An 18702-nucleotide genomic window follows, 5' to 3' on the forward strand; every position below is an offset into this window, starting at 1 on the left:
AACCCACATTTATAATGAGCGGCAAATTTCTTTGACATTTCATAGCCACCATTGATGCTAAAAACATTTATAAACACCTTGTATAACATTCAATAACATGGTTACTTGATATTGGATATCTAATATTGAGGGCACCAAAGTACCAATCTTAGGGATCTTTGTTTCGGAAAGAAAAAATCGGTATTCACTATACCAGATTATTAATTTTTATTGATTTTTACTATAAAACAAACATTAAATTAATATGATTTACTAACCCAATAACTCGAATTTTATAATAAATAGACGTATTTAACCCGCTCAAACAAATTATTTAAATTAGCACAAAAGACTTTTGTGTTATTTTCGGCATATTGAAAACCTAACTGAGTTAGAGTAGTATCCAATATTAGGCAACCATCCAGTATTCGGTACCCTTCACCTATCTCACTGTTTTGACTGAAATTGAGTGTACTACACACTATCAGTAGTGATAGTAGCTAATTTGGGTATTGTCTTAAAACAATAATCCATTTTCAAACCAAAATAATGGGCGTCTCCATAAAATTTTCATTAATTAAAACAAGGTCACGTAGCTAAATTGAATTAATCAAATTTTATTTGTCATTTTCCGATAGTGGACTAGATTTAAATTGCTATTATTGTAGAACAGACAATTTAACACTTAATTATGCGATTGAAAATTCAATAGTCTGTTTTAATGATTGTCGTAATTTCAGGAAGTGCGAAGTAAAAGTGTCAATAATCGTATTGATTACAATTACAGAGTTTAGAAATAAGTGCTCATGTACGAGTTAGTTCGCAAGCAATTTCCTTGCAATAATTAATCTCATTATAAGCCAACAAACTATTGTTAATTATGGTAATTTAATTGTAAGAATGTTTGTAAGGAAAAAGTTCCTATATTGTGTTTGTTAAATGATTATAATTAGTTAACTAATTTTGGATTTGTTTGCCATCAAATAATATTGACTTTTGCAACTCGAAAAAGACAAATTTAAAGCCAAGTCCTTTCTACTTTGGTCGATATTTCGTTTATTTTTCAAGCAAATTGGAGTTTTTTGGTATCATTTTACGCAGAATTTCACGCAGATTCCAAAAACCTGAGATTCGTTAGGATCGGTCTACAAATAAGCAAGTTATAGCCGTTTAAATTTTGGGATATTTGATTTTAGATTTTTTCAAATGTTTAAGTCTGATATCTTCGAAACTAAAAGTTATAAATTGGAACGGTTTACTCCATCGATTTTTTTACGTCTTTTTACATAAGAATCAAGTTTTATCTCAATTTTGAAAAATTTAAAAAAAATAACATTTTTACCACCTTTGGATATAATTTGTTCAAATCTAATTCCGTCGATATCTCGCTTATTTTTGGTGAAAATTTGAGTTGTATTGGTCTCGTTTTACGCAAAATTTTACGCAGATTAATTACGTTGTTGATATTAGTTGAGTTACAAGTTTTCATAAAAAAATCGCAGAAAAAAATCCAAAATTTGTCTCGTTTAGTCTACAAATTGGTAATTTAGCATTAATAATAAACAAGATCAAATTAGTAATTCCACCAAATTTCATTGCTGTGGCGTTCAAATTGCCAGAGTTACAGTTCTTAACGTATTTTTTCAAAAGTTTTGGTTCATCCTCAAACTAAAAAATTCCAAAAATGTCTCTTGTAGTCTTTACTTTTGCAATTTAATACAGTTAACATATAAACCTTAATTAATAATTTCTCCAAATTTAGTTGCCTTGGCGTTAAAATTATCAGAGTTACAACCCTAAATAATTATTAATTTAATTTGCGGTTTTCGGTTTATTCAAAAAGTTGAAATTTGTAAATAAAGTCGCTGTTCTATAATTTTGAAATTTGGCACTGTTGGTAACCAAGTCTTTCTTATTAACATCTCCAAATTCATACATGTGGCGTCAAAATTACTAGCGTTACAGACTTTTTCGCAGTTTTTGGGTTCATTTTCTTAATACAAAATTCCAAAATTTGTCTTTTTTGGTCCATAATTCTGCAATTTAGCAGATTTATTAAAGAAGCGTAAATTAGGAATCCCACCAAATTTCATTGATGTGGTATTAAAATTGCGAGAGTTACAGTCCTTGGCGTATTTTTTCAAAAGTTTTTTCAAAATAAAAAATTCTAAAATTTGTCTCTTTCGTTCTATAATTTAGCAATTTGGCACAATTAATAAGCAAGTCTAAATTAGTAATCCTGCAAAATCTACTTGCCTTAGCTTTAAAATTACCAAAGTTACAACCCTTAACAAAAATTATTCGTAGTTTTTGGTTCAATCAAAAAATTAAAATTTCTAAATCAAGTCGCTTTTGCTCTATTATTTTGAAATTAAGCACAGTTAGTAACCAAGCCTCACCAAGTAACTTCTCCAAATTTCATTGCGGTGGCGTTAAAATTACCAAAGTAAATAAAAATTATTTGCAGTTTTCGGTTCATTCAAAAAATTAAAATTTGTAGATCAAGTAGCTTCTGCTCTATTATTTTGAAATTTGGCACAAATAATAACCAAGTCTTAATTAGTAACCTCCCCAAATTTCATTCTTGTGGTGTTAAAATTACCAGAGTTACAGGCTTTTATACATTTTTTTTTAATTTTTGGTTAATTTTTGAAATAAAAAAAATCCAAAATTTTTCTCATATTATTTTGGGTGCAAATTTGAGTTATTTGGTCTCATTTTACGCAGAATTTTACGTAGATTCAAAAAACGTGAGAATCGTTAAGATCGGCTTACAAAAAAGCGTGGTATGGTTTAAACTTTTGGATAATTGATTTTCAGTTTTTTCAAATGTTTAAAGCTCGATATCTTCGAAACTAATAGAGATAAATTAAAACGGTTTGCGCCATCGTCTTTCTCGCGTCTTTCTACATAAGAATCAAATCTTATCTCGATTTTGAAAAATTTGAAAAAATAACTTTTCGACCAAATCTAGCCACCTAATTAATTAATTTGTTCAAATCAAATTCCATCGATATCTTGCTTATTTTTAGGGCAAATGTGAGTTATTAGATTTCATTTTACGCAGAATTTTACTTAGATTCCAAAAACCTGAGATTTGTAAACATCGGCCCACAAATAACAGAGTTATGGCCGTTTAAAGTTTTGAATATTTAATTAATTAAAATTTCTAAATCAAGTCGCTTCTGCTCTATTGTTTTGAAATTTAGCACAGTTAGTAACCAAGTCTCACTAAGTAACTTCTCCAAATGTCATTGCGGTGACGTTAAAATTACCAAAGTTTCAACCCGTAAAAAAAATTATTCGCGGTTCATTCAAAAAATTAAAATTTGTCAATCAAGCAGCTTCTGCTCTATTATTTTGAAATTTAGCACAAATAGTAACCAAGTCTTACTACCCATTAAAATTACCAGAATTACAGGCTTTTATAGAATTTTTTAGTTTTTGGTTCATTCTTGAAATAAAAAAATCCAAAATTTATCTCTTATTATTTTTGGTGCAAATTTTAGTTATTTGGTCTCATTTTACGCAGAATTTCACGTGGATTCCAAAAACCTGAGATTCGGTAAAATCTGCCCACAAATAACAGAGTTATGGCCGTTTAAAGTTTTGAATATTCTATTTTCAGTTTCCAAATGTTTAAAGCCCGATATCTTCGAAACTACAAAAGATAAAAATATTTTTTTTGCGCTTTTTGACATGAGAAGCTATTTATTTTCCTGTCAGCCGGAGCACAGTAATTACATCCTGACCTTTCGCTTAGCACTTCTTTCGCGGTAAACAACCCCTGACAATCTCATGTTTCAGTCATAAAAGTCACCGGTCTAATTACTCTGAAAATTGCGAAATATCATCAAATTACTTCCTACTTGTTTGAGCAGCAATTATTCCCACCGAACCGGAAACTCAACTTTGTTTTCAGTAAGAACATCAAAATAAGTGCTCGTTCAATTTAATAACGAGCTTAGTAATTGTGGTTTTAATTTATTATTATTACAAATGCTCTTTTGTAACGAATCGATATGAGTCAGATGGAAAGGTGGTTTACTAGTGGATTTTTAATAATGACCTCCGGTAGCCTTGGAGAACTTTTGCTCTTTCACTTAATTGTGAGCAATAGGAACAATTAATGGCAAAAGTCAGTGTGCACTCTGGTTAATTATATCGTTAGAAAAAGAGTTTTTACTCACAATTAGTGATGGATAATTGGTGGATTTTTATTTTTAATGATATCGGCATTTGAGTTGCTGAAAGTGGCTCCTTTTAGTACAATTTTCAATGAATCACAGCTTTCGGTGACTTGCAACAAACTCGTTTGAATGACAATTCTGAGTTCGGTTTGGAAAGGTCATGTTACGCCTTTGTTGTAATTTTTAGTTTATTTGGATCAATAAACTGTTCAAGATCACCAAATATTACGATTTTTTTGTACAACTTAAATAATTTAAAGAAACTAGCTAGTTTGAATACTCAATTGGAAAATTATCTACACTTTTATCTTGCATATTATGTTGCATATTTTGCCTACAAATTTTATTGTGTTCCGCTCTTTAGTTACCAAAATATGACTCAAGATTCAAGAAAGTGGGCGCTGGAGTTCCTCGTCTGTAAATTTCAGAAGTAACGTCGTATTTTCGTCTTTTCTCTTTTTGTTTTTTGGTTAGAATGCTTGATATCAACTAATATTTATTCACAAAACATGAAAATCAACTCACCTTGGATTTTTCATGTCAAAATTGGCCAAATGTCAAATTCTGGGGGATAATAATGCCAACCTTGTCATCTTAAAGTTGCCAAAGTTAATCTTCAAGATTCCAACCATAAATAACTAAATAACTGTCACTGTAGGTGTGGGTTGCAAATATCTACCCAAGGTCGCACATTTTCAAATTTCCATCGTGTAATTCGTTCTTGTTGCAAATGTCAATTAAGTTTTCGGATCGTAAAGTTCTTTTGTTTTTAAACCACCAACACTGCAGTCTTTCCCTACTTTACAACCGGCAACATCGCCTAGGGAGATTTTCTGGTGAGATAACAAATGTCAAATTACTGACATTTCAGGAAATTTTTTCGTGAAAAAGTCTATTTTACAGCCTATTGAAGTGCAAATCAAAGGATTAATAGTAAAAAGACTCGGCACAGCCTGAAAGGCCGTTTTGTGTAATAAAATTAAACTAAAATATCACCAGAAATTTATAATTGACGAAAATTTCACTTCACTTGGAACATTTTTAAGAACTTGCACTTAATACACTGCAAATTTCATGTCAAAATGGCAAATTTCAAATTCTGGGGGACAATGATGCCAACCTTGTCATTCCAAAATTTGCAAAGCTAATATGTCAACTAAAAAACTTAATACACAGCAAATCTCATGTTAAAAAACGTACAAATGTCAAATTCTGGGGGAGAATGACGCCACTCTTGTCATATTAAAATGTCCAAAGCAAACTCATCAATATTCCACTTTAAATGAAAAAATAACTGTCAAAATGGACGATTGCAACCTAAACCTAAAGTGAAATTATAAATTTTCTGCTTTTTCTTAAATAAAGTAAAATTATGGTCAAATTTGAACCTTTAAAATTGAACTTTTGACAGTGTCGACTGCCCATTTAGTTACCACTATCGCCAACTGTCATGTTTAGGGTATTTTATCTCCGCCAACTTTAATAACTTTTATGTTTTGTAATTGGATAATTTCATGTCAAAATAGTCAAAATGTCAAATTCTGGGGGATAATGATGCCAACCTTGTCACATTATAATGCCCAAAGCTAATTAATCAAGATTATAACATTAAATAAAAAAATAAGTGTCAAAATGGACATTTGCAACCTAAACCTAAAGTAAAATTATAAATTTTCTGCTTTTTTCTTAAATAAATTAAAATTATAGTCGAATTTAAAGTATCAACTGCCCATTTAGTTACCACTATCGCCAACTGTCATGTTTAGGGTTTTTTGTCTTCGCCAATTTTAATAACTTTTATGTTTTGTAAATGGATAATTTCATGACAAAATAGTCAAAATGTCAAATTCTGGGGGATAATGATGCCAACCTTGTCACATTATAATGCCCAAAGCTAATTAATCAAGATTCTAACATTAAATAAAAAAATAAGTGTCAAAATGGACATTTGCAACCTACCCCTAAAGTAAAATTATAAATTTTCTGCTTTTTTCTTAAATAAATTAAAATTATAGTCGAATTTAAAGTATCAACTCCCCATTTAGTTACCACTATCGCCAACTGTCATGTTTAGGGTTTTTTGTCTTCGCCAATTTTAATAACTTTTATGTTTGTAAATGGATAATTTCATGACAAAATAGTCAAAATGTCAAATTCTGGGGGATAATGATGCCAACCTTGTCACATTATAATGTCCAAAGCTAATTAATCAAGATTCTAACTTTAAATAAAAAAATAAGTGTCAAAATGGACATTTGCAACCTAAACCTAAAGTAAAATTATAAATTTTCTGCTTTTTTCTTAAATAAATTAAAATTATAGTCGAATTTAAAGTATCAACTGCCCATTTAGTTACCACTATCGCCAACTGTCATGTTTAGGGTTTTTTGTCTTCGCCAATTTTAATAACTTTTATGTTTTGTAAATGGATAATTTCATGTCAAAATAGTCAAAATGTCAAATTCTGGGGGATAATGATGCCAACCTTGTCACATTATAATGCCCAAAGCTAATTAATAAAGATTCTAACTTTAAATAAAAAAATAAGTGTCAAAATGGACATTTGCAACCTAAACCTAAAGTAAAATTATAAATTTTCTGCTTTTTTCTTAAATAAATTAAAATTATAGTCGAATTTAAAGTATCAACTGCCCATTTAGTTACCACTCTCGCCGACTGTCATGTTTAGGGTTTTTTGTCTTCGCCAATTTTAATAACTTTTATGTTTTGTAAATGGATAATTTCATGACAAAATAGTCAAAATGTCAAATTCTGGGGAATAATGATGCCAATCTTGTCATATTATAATGCCGAAAGCTCATTCATCAAGATCCCAACTTTAAATAAAAAATAACTGTCAAAATGGACATTTGCAACCTAAACCTAAAGTAAAATTTTAAATTTTTGGCGTTTTTCTTGCATAAAGTAAAATTCTAGTCAAGTTTGAAACTTTATAATTAACCTTTTGACATTAGAAATGTCAACTGCCCATTCAATTATCACTACAGCCAACTGTCGAGTTTAGGATGTTTTGTTTTCGCCAACCTTAGTAACTTTTATGTTTTGTAAATGGATAATTTCATGTCAAAATGGCCGCAAAAGTCAAATACGGGGGGATAATGATGCCAACTTTGTCATATTAAAATTCCCAAAACTAATTCATCAAGATTCTAACTTTAAATAAAAAAACAATGGTCAAAATGACATTTACATCCAAAACCAACTGTCAGCGAAATGTTGGGGACCCGGTTGATACCTGTCAAAGTAAAAATTATCAATTTCTTGCTTTTTTCTTGCACAAAGTAAAATTCTAGTCGAATTTTAGACTTAAAAATTGAACTTTTGACATTAGAAATGCCAACTGCCCACTTTCAGTTGGCTTAGGTTGCAAATGTCCTCTTTAACAGTTGTTTCTTTATTGAAGGGTGGAATCTTGATGAATTTGGAAACTTTAAAATGACAAGGTTGGCATTATTGTTCCCCAGAATTTGACATTTGCCAATTTTGACATGAAAATTCCTGGAATTTTATTTTCGACACATTACATTGACAGAACTTACACGATCGTCTTTTGTACCCCAAAACCCACATTGCAACCTTAGCAACGAATTACCCGGCAAAAATTATGAAATTTGTGACCTTGGGTTTGCAACTCAAACCAACTGTAATTACCATTCTTGCCAACAGTCACGTTTAGGATGTTTTATTTTCGCCAAGTTTAGTAACTTTTGTGTTTTGTAAATGGATAATTTCATGTCAAAATGATCAAAATGGCAAATGTTAAATTCTAGGGGATAATAATGCCAACTTTGTCATAATAAAATGCCCAAAACTAATTCATCAAGATACCAACTTTAAATAATGAAATAACTGTCAAAATGAACATTTGCAACAGAAACCAACTGTAGTTACCACTCTTACCAACTGTCACGTTTAGGATGTTTGGTTTTCGCCAATCTTAGTAATTTTTATGTTTTGTAAATAGATAATAATAATATAATTGTTTTGGAGATACAATCTTTTTTTATTGTTAGTCATAACGAGCATCATGGACACGAATAGAAGAATTCCTCAGAAATCGTGGTTTCCATCTTTAGCTAATAACAGTAATTTTGCGCTTTTTATCTTTGCTGTGTCCACCGAAGTTACTCTTGCCGTTCTTAAACGTAAATTCCTTTAGTTTACATGAATTTTTCGCTTCGTGCGGATTTTTACATTCTTAAATAAATAATTCAACAGCTGCTGCAGAAATTTGTTGTTTTCTTTGAACTTTGGACCAAAATCATCTTCTGCATTCTAATTCGTGTATTTATTGACCGCACGCATCTACGCACTTCTTCTCAATCGAATAACTCCACAAATTGGTCACGAAACGCGTTGTAACGCAGCTGAAACTTTGCCATCCCATTTATTTCACCTAGCAAAACGTCCAAAGTGGAACAAAATCTAAATGGGAAGCCGTAGGTGGGTAAAATCACCAGTCAACGTACAACTTTCCACGCAATTAAAAATCCACGAAACCAAGTCGTAAAGGTCGCCAACATAACATTTTATCTCAAACAAACAGAAAAAATGAAGGACAACACACCTTCGCCTAAACTAATTTAAACGCCTCCACGCTTAAAACGACATGAAAACGCTGAAACCAACCGAAACGAAGATAGTCATAGACCTTGCGTCGGGTTTCACGCTAGCGCGCTATTTTTTAACACATCCGTCCTTGTGGGAATTACCGAAGAGATGTGGAAATTTTGGGTTGGGAGCTTCCGGTGGTGAGGGTGGTTGGAACGGAAGTAACACACCCGCACACCTGGAGCTCGGGCGCTCCTCTGTGTTTTTTTGATACAAACAATTTATAGGTATAGTCCAGGGAAAATAAACATGAACCTCGCAAGTTGCAGTTTTTCGCGAAAATTCATGACTAAAACTATGCCAAATTTCTGATACCGATATCTCGCTTATTTTTTAGAGTAAACTTAAGTTATTATACATCAGTGTGTGCAGAATTTTCCGCAGATTCCAAATCTGGGATTGAAATTCAGATCCGACAACAAATAACTGAGTTATGGCCGATCAAAGTTTCGGAAAGTTGATTTTCATTTTTCCTCATTTTTCGTAGTTTTTAAAGTTAAATATCTCGGAAACTATTTGAGATATTGAGAAGCGGTTTGCGCCATTGTTTTTCTCGGCTCATTTTACGTTAGAAAAAGTGCTTAAAAGCCCAAAATTCGATAGTCGATTTTTCGCGAAAAAAAATTACGACTCAAACGATGAAATTTTTTCATTTTTTTTATTTTTGGCCATAACTCGTAAACTATTTGTTCGATCGATCTCAAATTTGGTCAGTAGATCGATCTCAAGCTCCTCTGTCTATTGATGTAGACACAAAGGTAATAAACGTCGTTTTCACCTTGAAAACAGTGATTGAAAATTACCCCAAAATGACCTCTTCAAAACAGTTTTTGGCCAATGCCTCGTTTATTTATTAAGCAAACTCAACAAAATTAAGCTTATTTTACGCAGAATATCACGCTGAATCTAAAGTCGCAAGAATTTTTAGTTTTTGTCATCAGTTAATGGAGTTATGGCCGTTTGAATTTTTGGGTTGTTGCCAGAGGGCCAAATTTTTGAAGGTTCCAAACAATTCGTGCTCAATATCTCGAAAACTATTCCAGATATTGGAATGCGGTTTGCGGCATCGTTTTTCTCGCGATTTTTTACATAAGAAATAGTTTTTAGATTTTCCAATAGTCGAAAGTTGCAAATTTTCGCAAAAATTCATGACTAAAACTACGGCCAAACTTCTCATATCGATAGCTCGCTTGTTTTTAGAGTAAACTTGAGTTATTATACATCAGTGAACGCAGAATTTTACGCAGATTCCAAATCTGGGATTTAAATTCAGATCCGACAACAAATAACTGAGTTATGGCCAATCAAAGTTTCGGATAGTTGATTTTCATTTTTTCTCATTTTCCCAATTTTCAAAGTTAAACATCTCGGAAACTATTAGAGATTATGAGATGCGGTTTGCGCCATCGTTTTTCTCGGCTCATTTTACGTTAGAAAAAGTGCTTAAAAGCCCAAAATTCGATAGTCGATTTTTCGCGAAAAAAAATTGCGACTCAAACGATGAAAATTTTTCTTTTTTTTTATTTTTGGCTATAACTCGCAAACCGTTTGTTTGATCGATCTCAAATTGGGCCAGTAGATAGATTTCGAGCTCCTCTTTCGAATGATATAAATACAAAGGTATTAAACGTCGTTTTTACATTAAAAATAGTGATTGAAAATCACCCCAAAATGACCACTTCCAAACAGTTTTTGGGCAATGCTTTCTTTATTTCGTAGGTAAACTCAATAAATTTAGACTCATTTTACGCAGAATCTCACGTTGAATCCAAATCTGGAATTTAAATTCAGATCCGACAACAAATAACTGAGTTATGGCCGTTTGAATTTTTGGGTTGTCGCCAGAGGGCCAAATTTTTGAAGGTTCCAAACAATTCGTGCTCAATATCTCGAAAACTATTCCAGATATTGGAATGCGGTGTGCGGCATCGTTTTTCTCGCGATTTTTTACATAAGAAATAGTTTTTAGATTTTCCAATAGTCGAAAGTTGCAAATTTTCGCAAAAATTCATGACTAAAACTATGGCCAAACTTCTCATATCGATATCTCGCTTGTTTTTAGAGTAAACTTGAGTTATTATACATCAGTGAACGCAGAATTTTACGCAGATTCCAAATCTGGCATTTAAATTCAGATACGACTGCAAATAACCGAGTTATGGCTGATTAAAGTTTTGAAATGTTGATTTTCATTTTTTCTCATTTTTCCTTATTTTTAAAGTCAAATATCTCGGAAACTATAAGTGATATTGAGATGCGGTTTGCGCCATCGTTTTTCTCGGCTCATTTTACGTTAGAAAAAGTGCTTAAAAGCCCAAAATTCGGTAATCGATTTTTTGCGAAAAAAAAAACCGACTCAATCGATAAAATTTTTTTAATTTTTTTATTTTTGACCATAACTCGTAAACCGTTTGCTTGATCGATCTCAAATTGGGCCAGTAGATAGATTTCGAGCTCCTCTTTCGAATGATAATTAATACAAAGGTATTAAACGTCGTTTTTACATTAAAAATAGTGATTGAAAATTACCCCAAATTGACCACTTCCAAACAGTTTTTGGGCAATGCTTTCTTTATTTCGTAGGTAAACTCAATAAATTTCGACTCATTTTACGCAGAATCTCACGTTGAATCCAAATCTGGAATTTAAATTCAGATCCGACAACAAATAACTGAGTTATGGCCGTTTGAATTTTTGGGTTGTCGCCAGATGGCCAAATTTTTGAAGGTTCCAAACAATTCATGCTCGATATCTCGAAAACTATTTCAGATATTGGAATGCGGTTTGCGACATCGTTTTTCTCGCGATTTTTTACATAAGAAGTAGTTTTTAGATTTTCCAATAGTCGAAAGTTGCAAATTTTCGCAAAAATTCATGACTAAAACTACGGCCAAACTTCTCATATCGATATCTCGCTTGTTTTTAGAGTAAACTTGAGTTATTATACATCAGTGAACGCAGAATTTTACGCAGATTCCAAATCTGGGATTTAAATTCAGATACGACTGCAAATACCCGAGTTATGGCTGATTAAAGTTTTGAAATGTTGATTTTCATTTTTTCTCATTTTTCCCAATTTTTAAAGTCAAATATCTCGGAAACTATTAGAGATATTGAGATGCGGTTTGCGCTATCGTTTTTCTCGGCTCATTTTACGTTAGAAAAAGTGCTTTAAAGCCCAAAATTCTGTAATCGATTTTTTGCGAAAAAAAAATCCGACTCAATCGATAAAAATTTTTTAATTTTTTTATTTTTGACCATAACTCGTAAACCGTTTGTTTGATCGATCTCAAATTGGGCCAGTAGATAGATTTCGAGCTCCTCTTTCGAATGATAATTAATACAAAGGTATTAAACGTCGTTTTTACATTAAAAATAGTGATTGAAAATTACCCCAAAATGACCACTTCCAAACAGTTTTTGGGCAATGCTTTCTTTATTTCGTAGGTAAACTCAATAAATTTCGACTCATTTTACGCAGAATCTCACGTTGAATCCAAATCTGGAATTTAAATTCAGATCCGACAACAAATAACTGAGTTATGGCCGTTTGAATTTTTGGGTTGTCGCCAGAGGGCCAAATTTTTGAAGGTTCCAAACAATTCGTGCTCGATATCTCGAAAACTATTCCAGATATTGGAATGCGGTGTGCGGCATCGTTTTTCTCGCGATTTTTTACATAAGAAATAGTTTTTAGATTTTCCAATAGTCGAAAGTTGCAAATTTTCGCAAAAATTCATGACTAAAACTATGGCCAAACTTCTCATATCGATATCTCGCTTGTTTTTAGAGTAAACTTGAGTTATTATACATCAGTGAACGCAGAATTTTACGCAGATTCCAAATCTGGGATTTAAATTCAGATACGACTGCAAATAACCGAGTTATGGCTGATTAAAGTTTTGAAATGTTGATTTTCATTTTTTCTCATTTTTCCCAATTTTTAAAGTCAAATATCTCGGAAACTATTAGAGATATTGAGATGCGGTTTGCGCTATCGTTTTTCTCGGCTCATTTTACGTTAGAAAAAGTGCTTAAAAGCCCAAAATTCGGTAATCGATTTTTTGCGAAAAAAAAATCCGACTCAATCGATAAAAAATTTTTAATTTTTTTATTTTTGACCATAACTCGCAAACCGTTTGTTTGATCGATCTCAAATTGGGCCAGTAGATAGATTTCGAGCTCCTCTTTCGAATGATAAATAATACAAAGGTATTAAACGTCGTTTTTACATTAAAAATAGTGATTGAAAATTACCCCAAAATGACCACTTCCAAACAGTTTTTGGGCAATGCTTTCTTTATTTCGTAGGTAAACTCAATAAATTTCGACTCATTTTACGCAGAATCTCACGTTGAATCCAAATCTGGAATTTAAATTCAGATCCGACAACAAATAACTGAGTTATGGCCGTTTGAATTTTTGGGTTGTCGCCAGAGGGCCAAATTTTTGAAGGTTCCAAACAATTCGTGCTCAATATCTCGAAAACTATTCCAGATATTGGAATGCGGTGTGCGGCATCGTTTTTCTCGCGATTTTTTACATAAGAAATAGTTTTTAGATTTTCCAATAGTCGAAAGTTGCAAATTTTCGCGAAAATTCATGACTAAAAAAACTATGCCAAACTTCTCATATCGATATCTCGCTTATTTTTTGGAGTAAACTTGAGTTATTATACATCAGTGAACGCAGAATTTTACGCAGATTCCAAATCTGGCATTTAAATTCAGATACGACTGCAAATAACCGAGTTATGGCTGATTAAAGTTTTGAAATGTTGATTTTCATTTTTTCTCATTTTTCCTTATTTTTAAAGTCAAATATCTCGGAAACTATAAGTGATATTGAGATGCGGTTTGCGCCATCGTTTTTCTCGGCTCATTTTACGTTAGAAAAAGTGCTTAAAAGCCCAAAATTCGGTAATCGATTTTTTGCGAAAAAAAAATCCGACTCAATCGATAAAATTTTTTTATTTTTTTTATTTTTGACCATAACTCGTAAACCGTTTGTTTGATCGATCTCAAATTGGGCCAGTAGATAGATTTCGAGCTCCTCTTTCGAATGATATATAATACAAAGGTATTAAACGTCGTTTTTACATTAAAAATAGTGATTGAAAATCACCCCAAAATGACCACTTCCAAACAGTTTTTGGTCAATGCTTTCTTTATTTCGTAGGTAAACTCAATAAATTTTGACTCATTTTACGCAGAATCTCACGCTGAATCCAAATCTGAAATTTAAATTCAGATCCGACAACAAATAACTGAGTTATGGCCGTTTGAATTTTTGGGTTGTCGCCAGATGGCCAAATTTTTGAAGGTTCCAAACAATTCATGCTCGATATCTCGAAAACTATTTCAGATATTGGAATGCGGTTTGCGGCATCGTTTTTCTCGCGATTTTTTACATAAGAAATAGTTTTTAGATTTTCCAATAGTCGAAATTTACAAGTTTTCGCGAAAATTCATGATTAAAAAACTATGCCAAACTTCTCATATCGATATCTCGCTTATTTTTTGGAGTAAACTTCAGTTATTATACATCAGTGAACGCAGAATTTTACGCAGATTCCAAATTTGGGATTTATATTCAGATACGACTGCAAATAACCGAGTTATGGCTGATTAAAGTTTTGAAATGTTGATTTTCATTTTTTTCTCATTTTTCCTTATTTTTAAAGTTAAATATCTCGGAAACTATTAGAGATATTGAGATGCGGTTTGCGCCATCGTTTTTCTTGGCTCATTTTACGTTAGAAAATGTTCTCAAAAGCTCAAAATTCGATAGTCGATTTTTCGCGAAAAAAAAATCCGACTCAAACGATGAAAATTTTTCATTTTTTTTATTTTTGGCCATAGCTTGTAAACAATGTGTCCGATCGATCTCAATTTTAGCCAGTAGATAGATTTCGAGATCCTCTTTCGACTGATGTATAATTCAAAGCTATTAAACGTCGTTTTCATTTTGAAAACATTGATTAAAAATCACCCTAAAATGACGTTTTCAAAACAGTTTTTGGCCAATGCCTCGTTTATTTATTAAGAAAACCCAACAAATTTGGGCTCATTTTACGCAGAATGTCACGCTGGATCCAAAAACATGAGAATTTTCAATTTTCGTTAACAAATAACTGAGTTATGGTCGTTTGAATTTTTGGGTTGTCGCCAGAGGGCCAAATTTTTGAAGGTTCGAAACAGTTCGTCCTCAATACCTCGAAAACTATTACAGATATTGAGATGCGGTTTGCACCATTGTTTTTCTCGCAATTTTTTACATAAAAAATAGTTCTTAGATTTTCCAAAAGTCGAAAGTTGCAGTTTTTTGCAAAAATTCATCGCTAAAACTATGCCAAACTTCTGATATCGATTTCTCGATTATATTTTTGCAGAATTTTCCGCAGATTCGACAACAAATAACTGAGTTAGTTAGAGCCGATCTAAATTTCGGATAGTTGATTTTAATTTTTCCCAATTTTTCCTAATTTTCGCAAGAAACTTCCACAAAGTGAAACCATTTTTTTTGCATTTAAAAACTCTAAATGATTTTACAGTGACACAATGGTTAAAAATGTTGTGCATTACCAATTTTAAATAATAAAAAAATTAAAATTTCGTCTTGACTATCTATTTGCAGAGTTTTTAAAAAAGTTTGTTTTCAGGCCGTCGAGCAAGACCGCCATCTACTTAAACGTAAACTTGCCAACAAAGAGTCAGAGTTCGAAGGACGAATCCTCGAGTTACAAAACGACATAGCGGAATTATCGAGTAAACTAGCAACGAAAGAATCGGTTTTAAAACAGTGGGATCGAGAAAAAGGGACTTTGGTTACGGAACTGAATGCTCAAAATGCGAGGTTGACGGCGCAATTGAAAGATGCCGCCACTGTTGAGACCCAACTGCAACAGCAAATTGAGTGTTTGAAGGAAGAATGTGCTTTAGGCAAATCGAATCTGCACGAGCATATTAGTAGTGTGGATGGACTTAGAGATGAGTTAGATTTAGTAACTGAGAAGAATAAAGAATTGGAGAGGAGGCTTCACTTGGCTGCTTCTGAGAGGGATAGTTTAGCTAATGCACTAGAGGAGGCTTCTGATAGAATTTTGCTCTTGGAGAGACACGCTAGAGAACAAGACTTGAGGTACCAGCAGTCGTTGAAGGATTACTCGCTGCCACAGGAAAAATTATCAGTGGAGGATAGACTGAATGGTAAGGACAGGAAAGGGTTGACTATAATTAAGTTGGTACCACTGCTAATTTAGGAGCTAGCAGGGCTGCCAATTCAATTCAAATTTCATAGTTTCAAACACGCAATTATTAAAGTTTTATCAATACAGTATAAGAAATGTCATAATGGAATCAATAATTGCGTGTACCTTACTTCCGGTGTGCATAACGAATTTGACACACTTTTTCTACTGTTTCGTACAGACATTCCTCGAACTCACATTTCTGTAAAATGGTGACACGAGTCATTGAATTTTTTTTGCTCACAGCCACTTCAAAATTTTTGTGTAAAAAAACTGGCATCTGGGGACTTATTTGTGTTGGTTGAATAATGTTGCATGTACAGTCAGCAGCAAAAGAAATGAGCTCATGGGCGGGAAGTTCGAAACGAGGTGTATTTCGGTTCTTCGGTCGATATTTTGCTTATTTTTGTAGCAAATTGTAGTTTTTTTGGTCTCATTTTACGCAGAATTTTACGTACATTCCAAAAATCTGAGATTCATTAAGATCGACCCACAAATGGCCGTTTAAATTTTTGTATATTTAATTTGATAATTATATTTAAATTTAAATTTGAGTTATTTAGTTTCATTTTACGCAAAATTTTACGTAGATTAATTACGTTGATATTACTAGAGTTACAAGCTTTCATAAAAAAAACGCAGTTTTTGGGTTGATTTTCAAAATAAAAAATTACAAAATTTGTCTCGTTCGGTCTACAAATTTGCAATTTAGCATTATTAATAAACAAGGCCAAATTAGTAATTCCACCAAATTTCATTGCTCTGGCGTTAATATTGCCAGAGTTACAGCTCTTAACGTATTTTTTCAAAAGTTTTTGGTTCATCCTCAAACTAAAAAATCCCAAAATTTGTCTCTTGTGGTCTACACTTTTGCAATTTAATACAGTTAATATATAAGCCTAAATTAATAAGTTCTCCAAATTTAGTTGGCTTGGCGTTAAAATTACCAAAGGTACAATCCTTAATAAAAATTATACGCGGTTTTCGGTTCAGTCAAAAAGTTAAAATCTGTAAATCAAGTCGCTTTTGTTCTATATTATTATTGTTCTATATTCTATATTATCTAAATTTCATTCCGGTGGCGTTAAAATCACTAGAGTTACAGACTTTCATACAATTTTTTCGCAGTTTTTGGGTTCATTTTCTAAATACAAAATTCCAAAATTTGTCTTTTTTGGTCTATAATTCTGCAATTTAGCACAATTAATAAAGAAGCGTAGGTTAGTAGTCCCACCAAATTTCATTGCTGTGGTATTAAAATTGCGAGAGTTACAGCCTTTAGTGTATTTTTTCAAAAGTTTTTGGGCCATCTTCAAAATAAAAATTCCAAAATTTGTTTCTTTTGGTCTACAATTTTGCAACTTGGCAGAATTAATAAGCAAGTCTAAATTAGTAATCCTGCCAAATTTACTTGCCTTAGCGTTAAAATTACCAAAGTTACAACCCTTAATAAAAATTATTCGCAGTTTTCGATTCAATCAAAAAATTAAAATTTCTAAATCAAGTCGCTTCTGTTCTATAATTTTAAAATTTAGCACAGTTAGTAACCACGTTTCACTAAGTAACTTCTCCAAATTTCATTCCTGTGGCGTTAAAATTACTAGAGTTACAGGTTTCATACAATTTTTTCGCAGTTTTTGGGTTCATTTTCTAAATAAAAATGTTGAAAATTTGTCTTTTTCGGTCTATAATTTTGCAATTTAGCACAATTATTAAAGAAGCGTAAGTTAGTAATCCCACCAAATTTCATTGCTGTGGTATTAAAATTGCGAGAGTTACAGCCTTTAGTGTATTTTTTCAAAAGTTTTTGGGCCATCTTCAAAATAAAAAATTCCAAAATTTGTTTCTTTTGGTCTACAATTTTGCAATTTGGCACAATTAATAAGCAAGTCTAAATTAGTAATCCTGCCAAATTTACTTGCCTTAGCGTTAAAATTACCAAAGTTACAATCCTTAATAAAAATTATTCGCAGTTTTCGATTCAATCAAAAAATTAAAATTTCTAAATCAAGTCGCTTCTGCTCTATTATTTTGAAATTTAGCACAGTTAGTAACCAAGTCCCACTAAGTAACTTCTCCAAATTTCATTGCGGTGGCGTTAAAATTACCAAAATTACAATCCGTAATAAAAATTATTTGCGGTTTTCGGTTCATTCAAAAAATTAAAATTTGTCAATCAAGTAACTTCTGCTGTATTATTTTGAAATTTGGCACAAATAGTAACCAAGTCTTACTTAGTAACCTCCTCAAATTTCATTCCTTTGGCGTTAAAGTTACCAGAGTTACAGGCTTTTATACAATTTTTTTTTCAGTTTTTGGTTCATTCTCGGAATAAAAAAAATCCAAAATTTGTCTCTTTCGGTGTATAATTTTGAAATTTGGCACGGTTGGTAACCACACATTACTTAGTAACCTTTCTAAATTTCATTTTTGTGGTGTTAAAATTACCAGAGTTACAGGATTTTATACATTTTTTTTCAGTTTTTGGTTCATTCTCAAAATAAAAAAATCCAAAATTTGTCTCTTTTGGTGTATAATTTTGAAATTTGGCACAGTTGGTAACCACATCTTACTTAACAACCTCTCCAAATTTCATTGCTGTGGCGTTAAATTTACTAAAGTTACAGGCTTTAATACAATTTTTGAAAGTTT

At 32.0% G+C, this 18702-nt stretch overlaps 1 protein-coding gene across 3 annotated transcripts in view; it reads left to right on the forward strand.

Moving 5' to 3' along the window:
* The window catches only part of LOC148177878 (bicaudal D-related protein homolog), a 48594-nt gene that overhangs the window by 27479 nt on the left and 2413 nt on the right, over nucleotides 1-18702 (forward strand). For all 3 annotated transcript variants that reach the window (XM_088032429.1, XM_088032427.1, XM_088032428.1), the window contains one exon: nucleotides 15463-16009. In XM_088032429.1, coding sequence (XP_087888555.1) covers nucleotides 15463-16009 — 547 coding nt within the window. The remainder of the gene's footprint in view (nucleotides 1-15462; nucleotides 16010-18702) is intronic.

Source organism: Gnatocerus cornutus, chromosome 3 (genome assembly GCF_029298725.1).
Source record: "Gnatocerus cornutus isolate USDA-ARS CGAHR chromosome 3, icGnaCorn1.1, whole genome shotgun sequence".
Lineage (NCBI taxonomy): Eukaryota > Metazoa > Arthropoda > Insecta > Coleoptera > Tenebrionidae > Gnatocerus > Gnatocerus cornutus.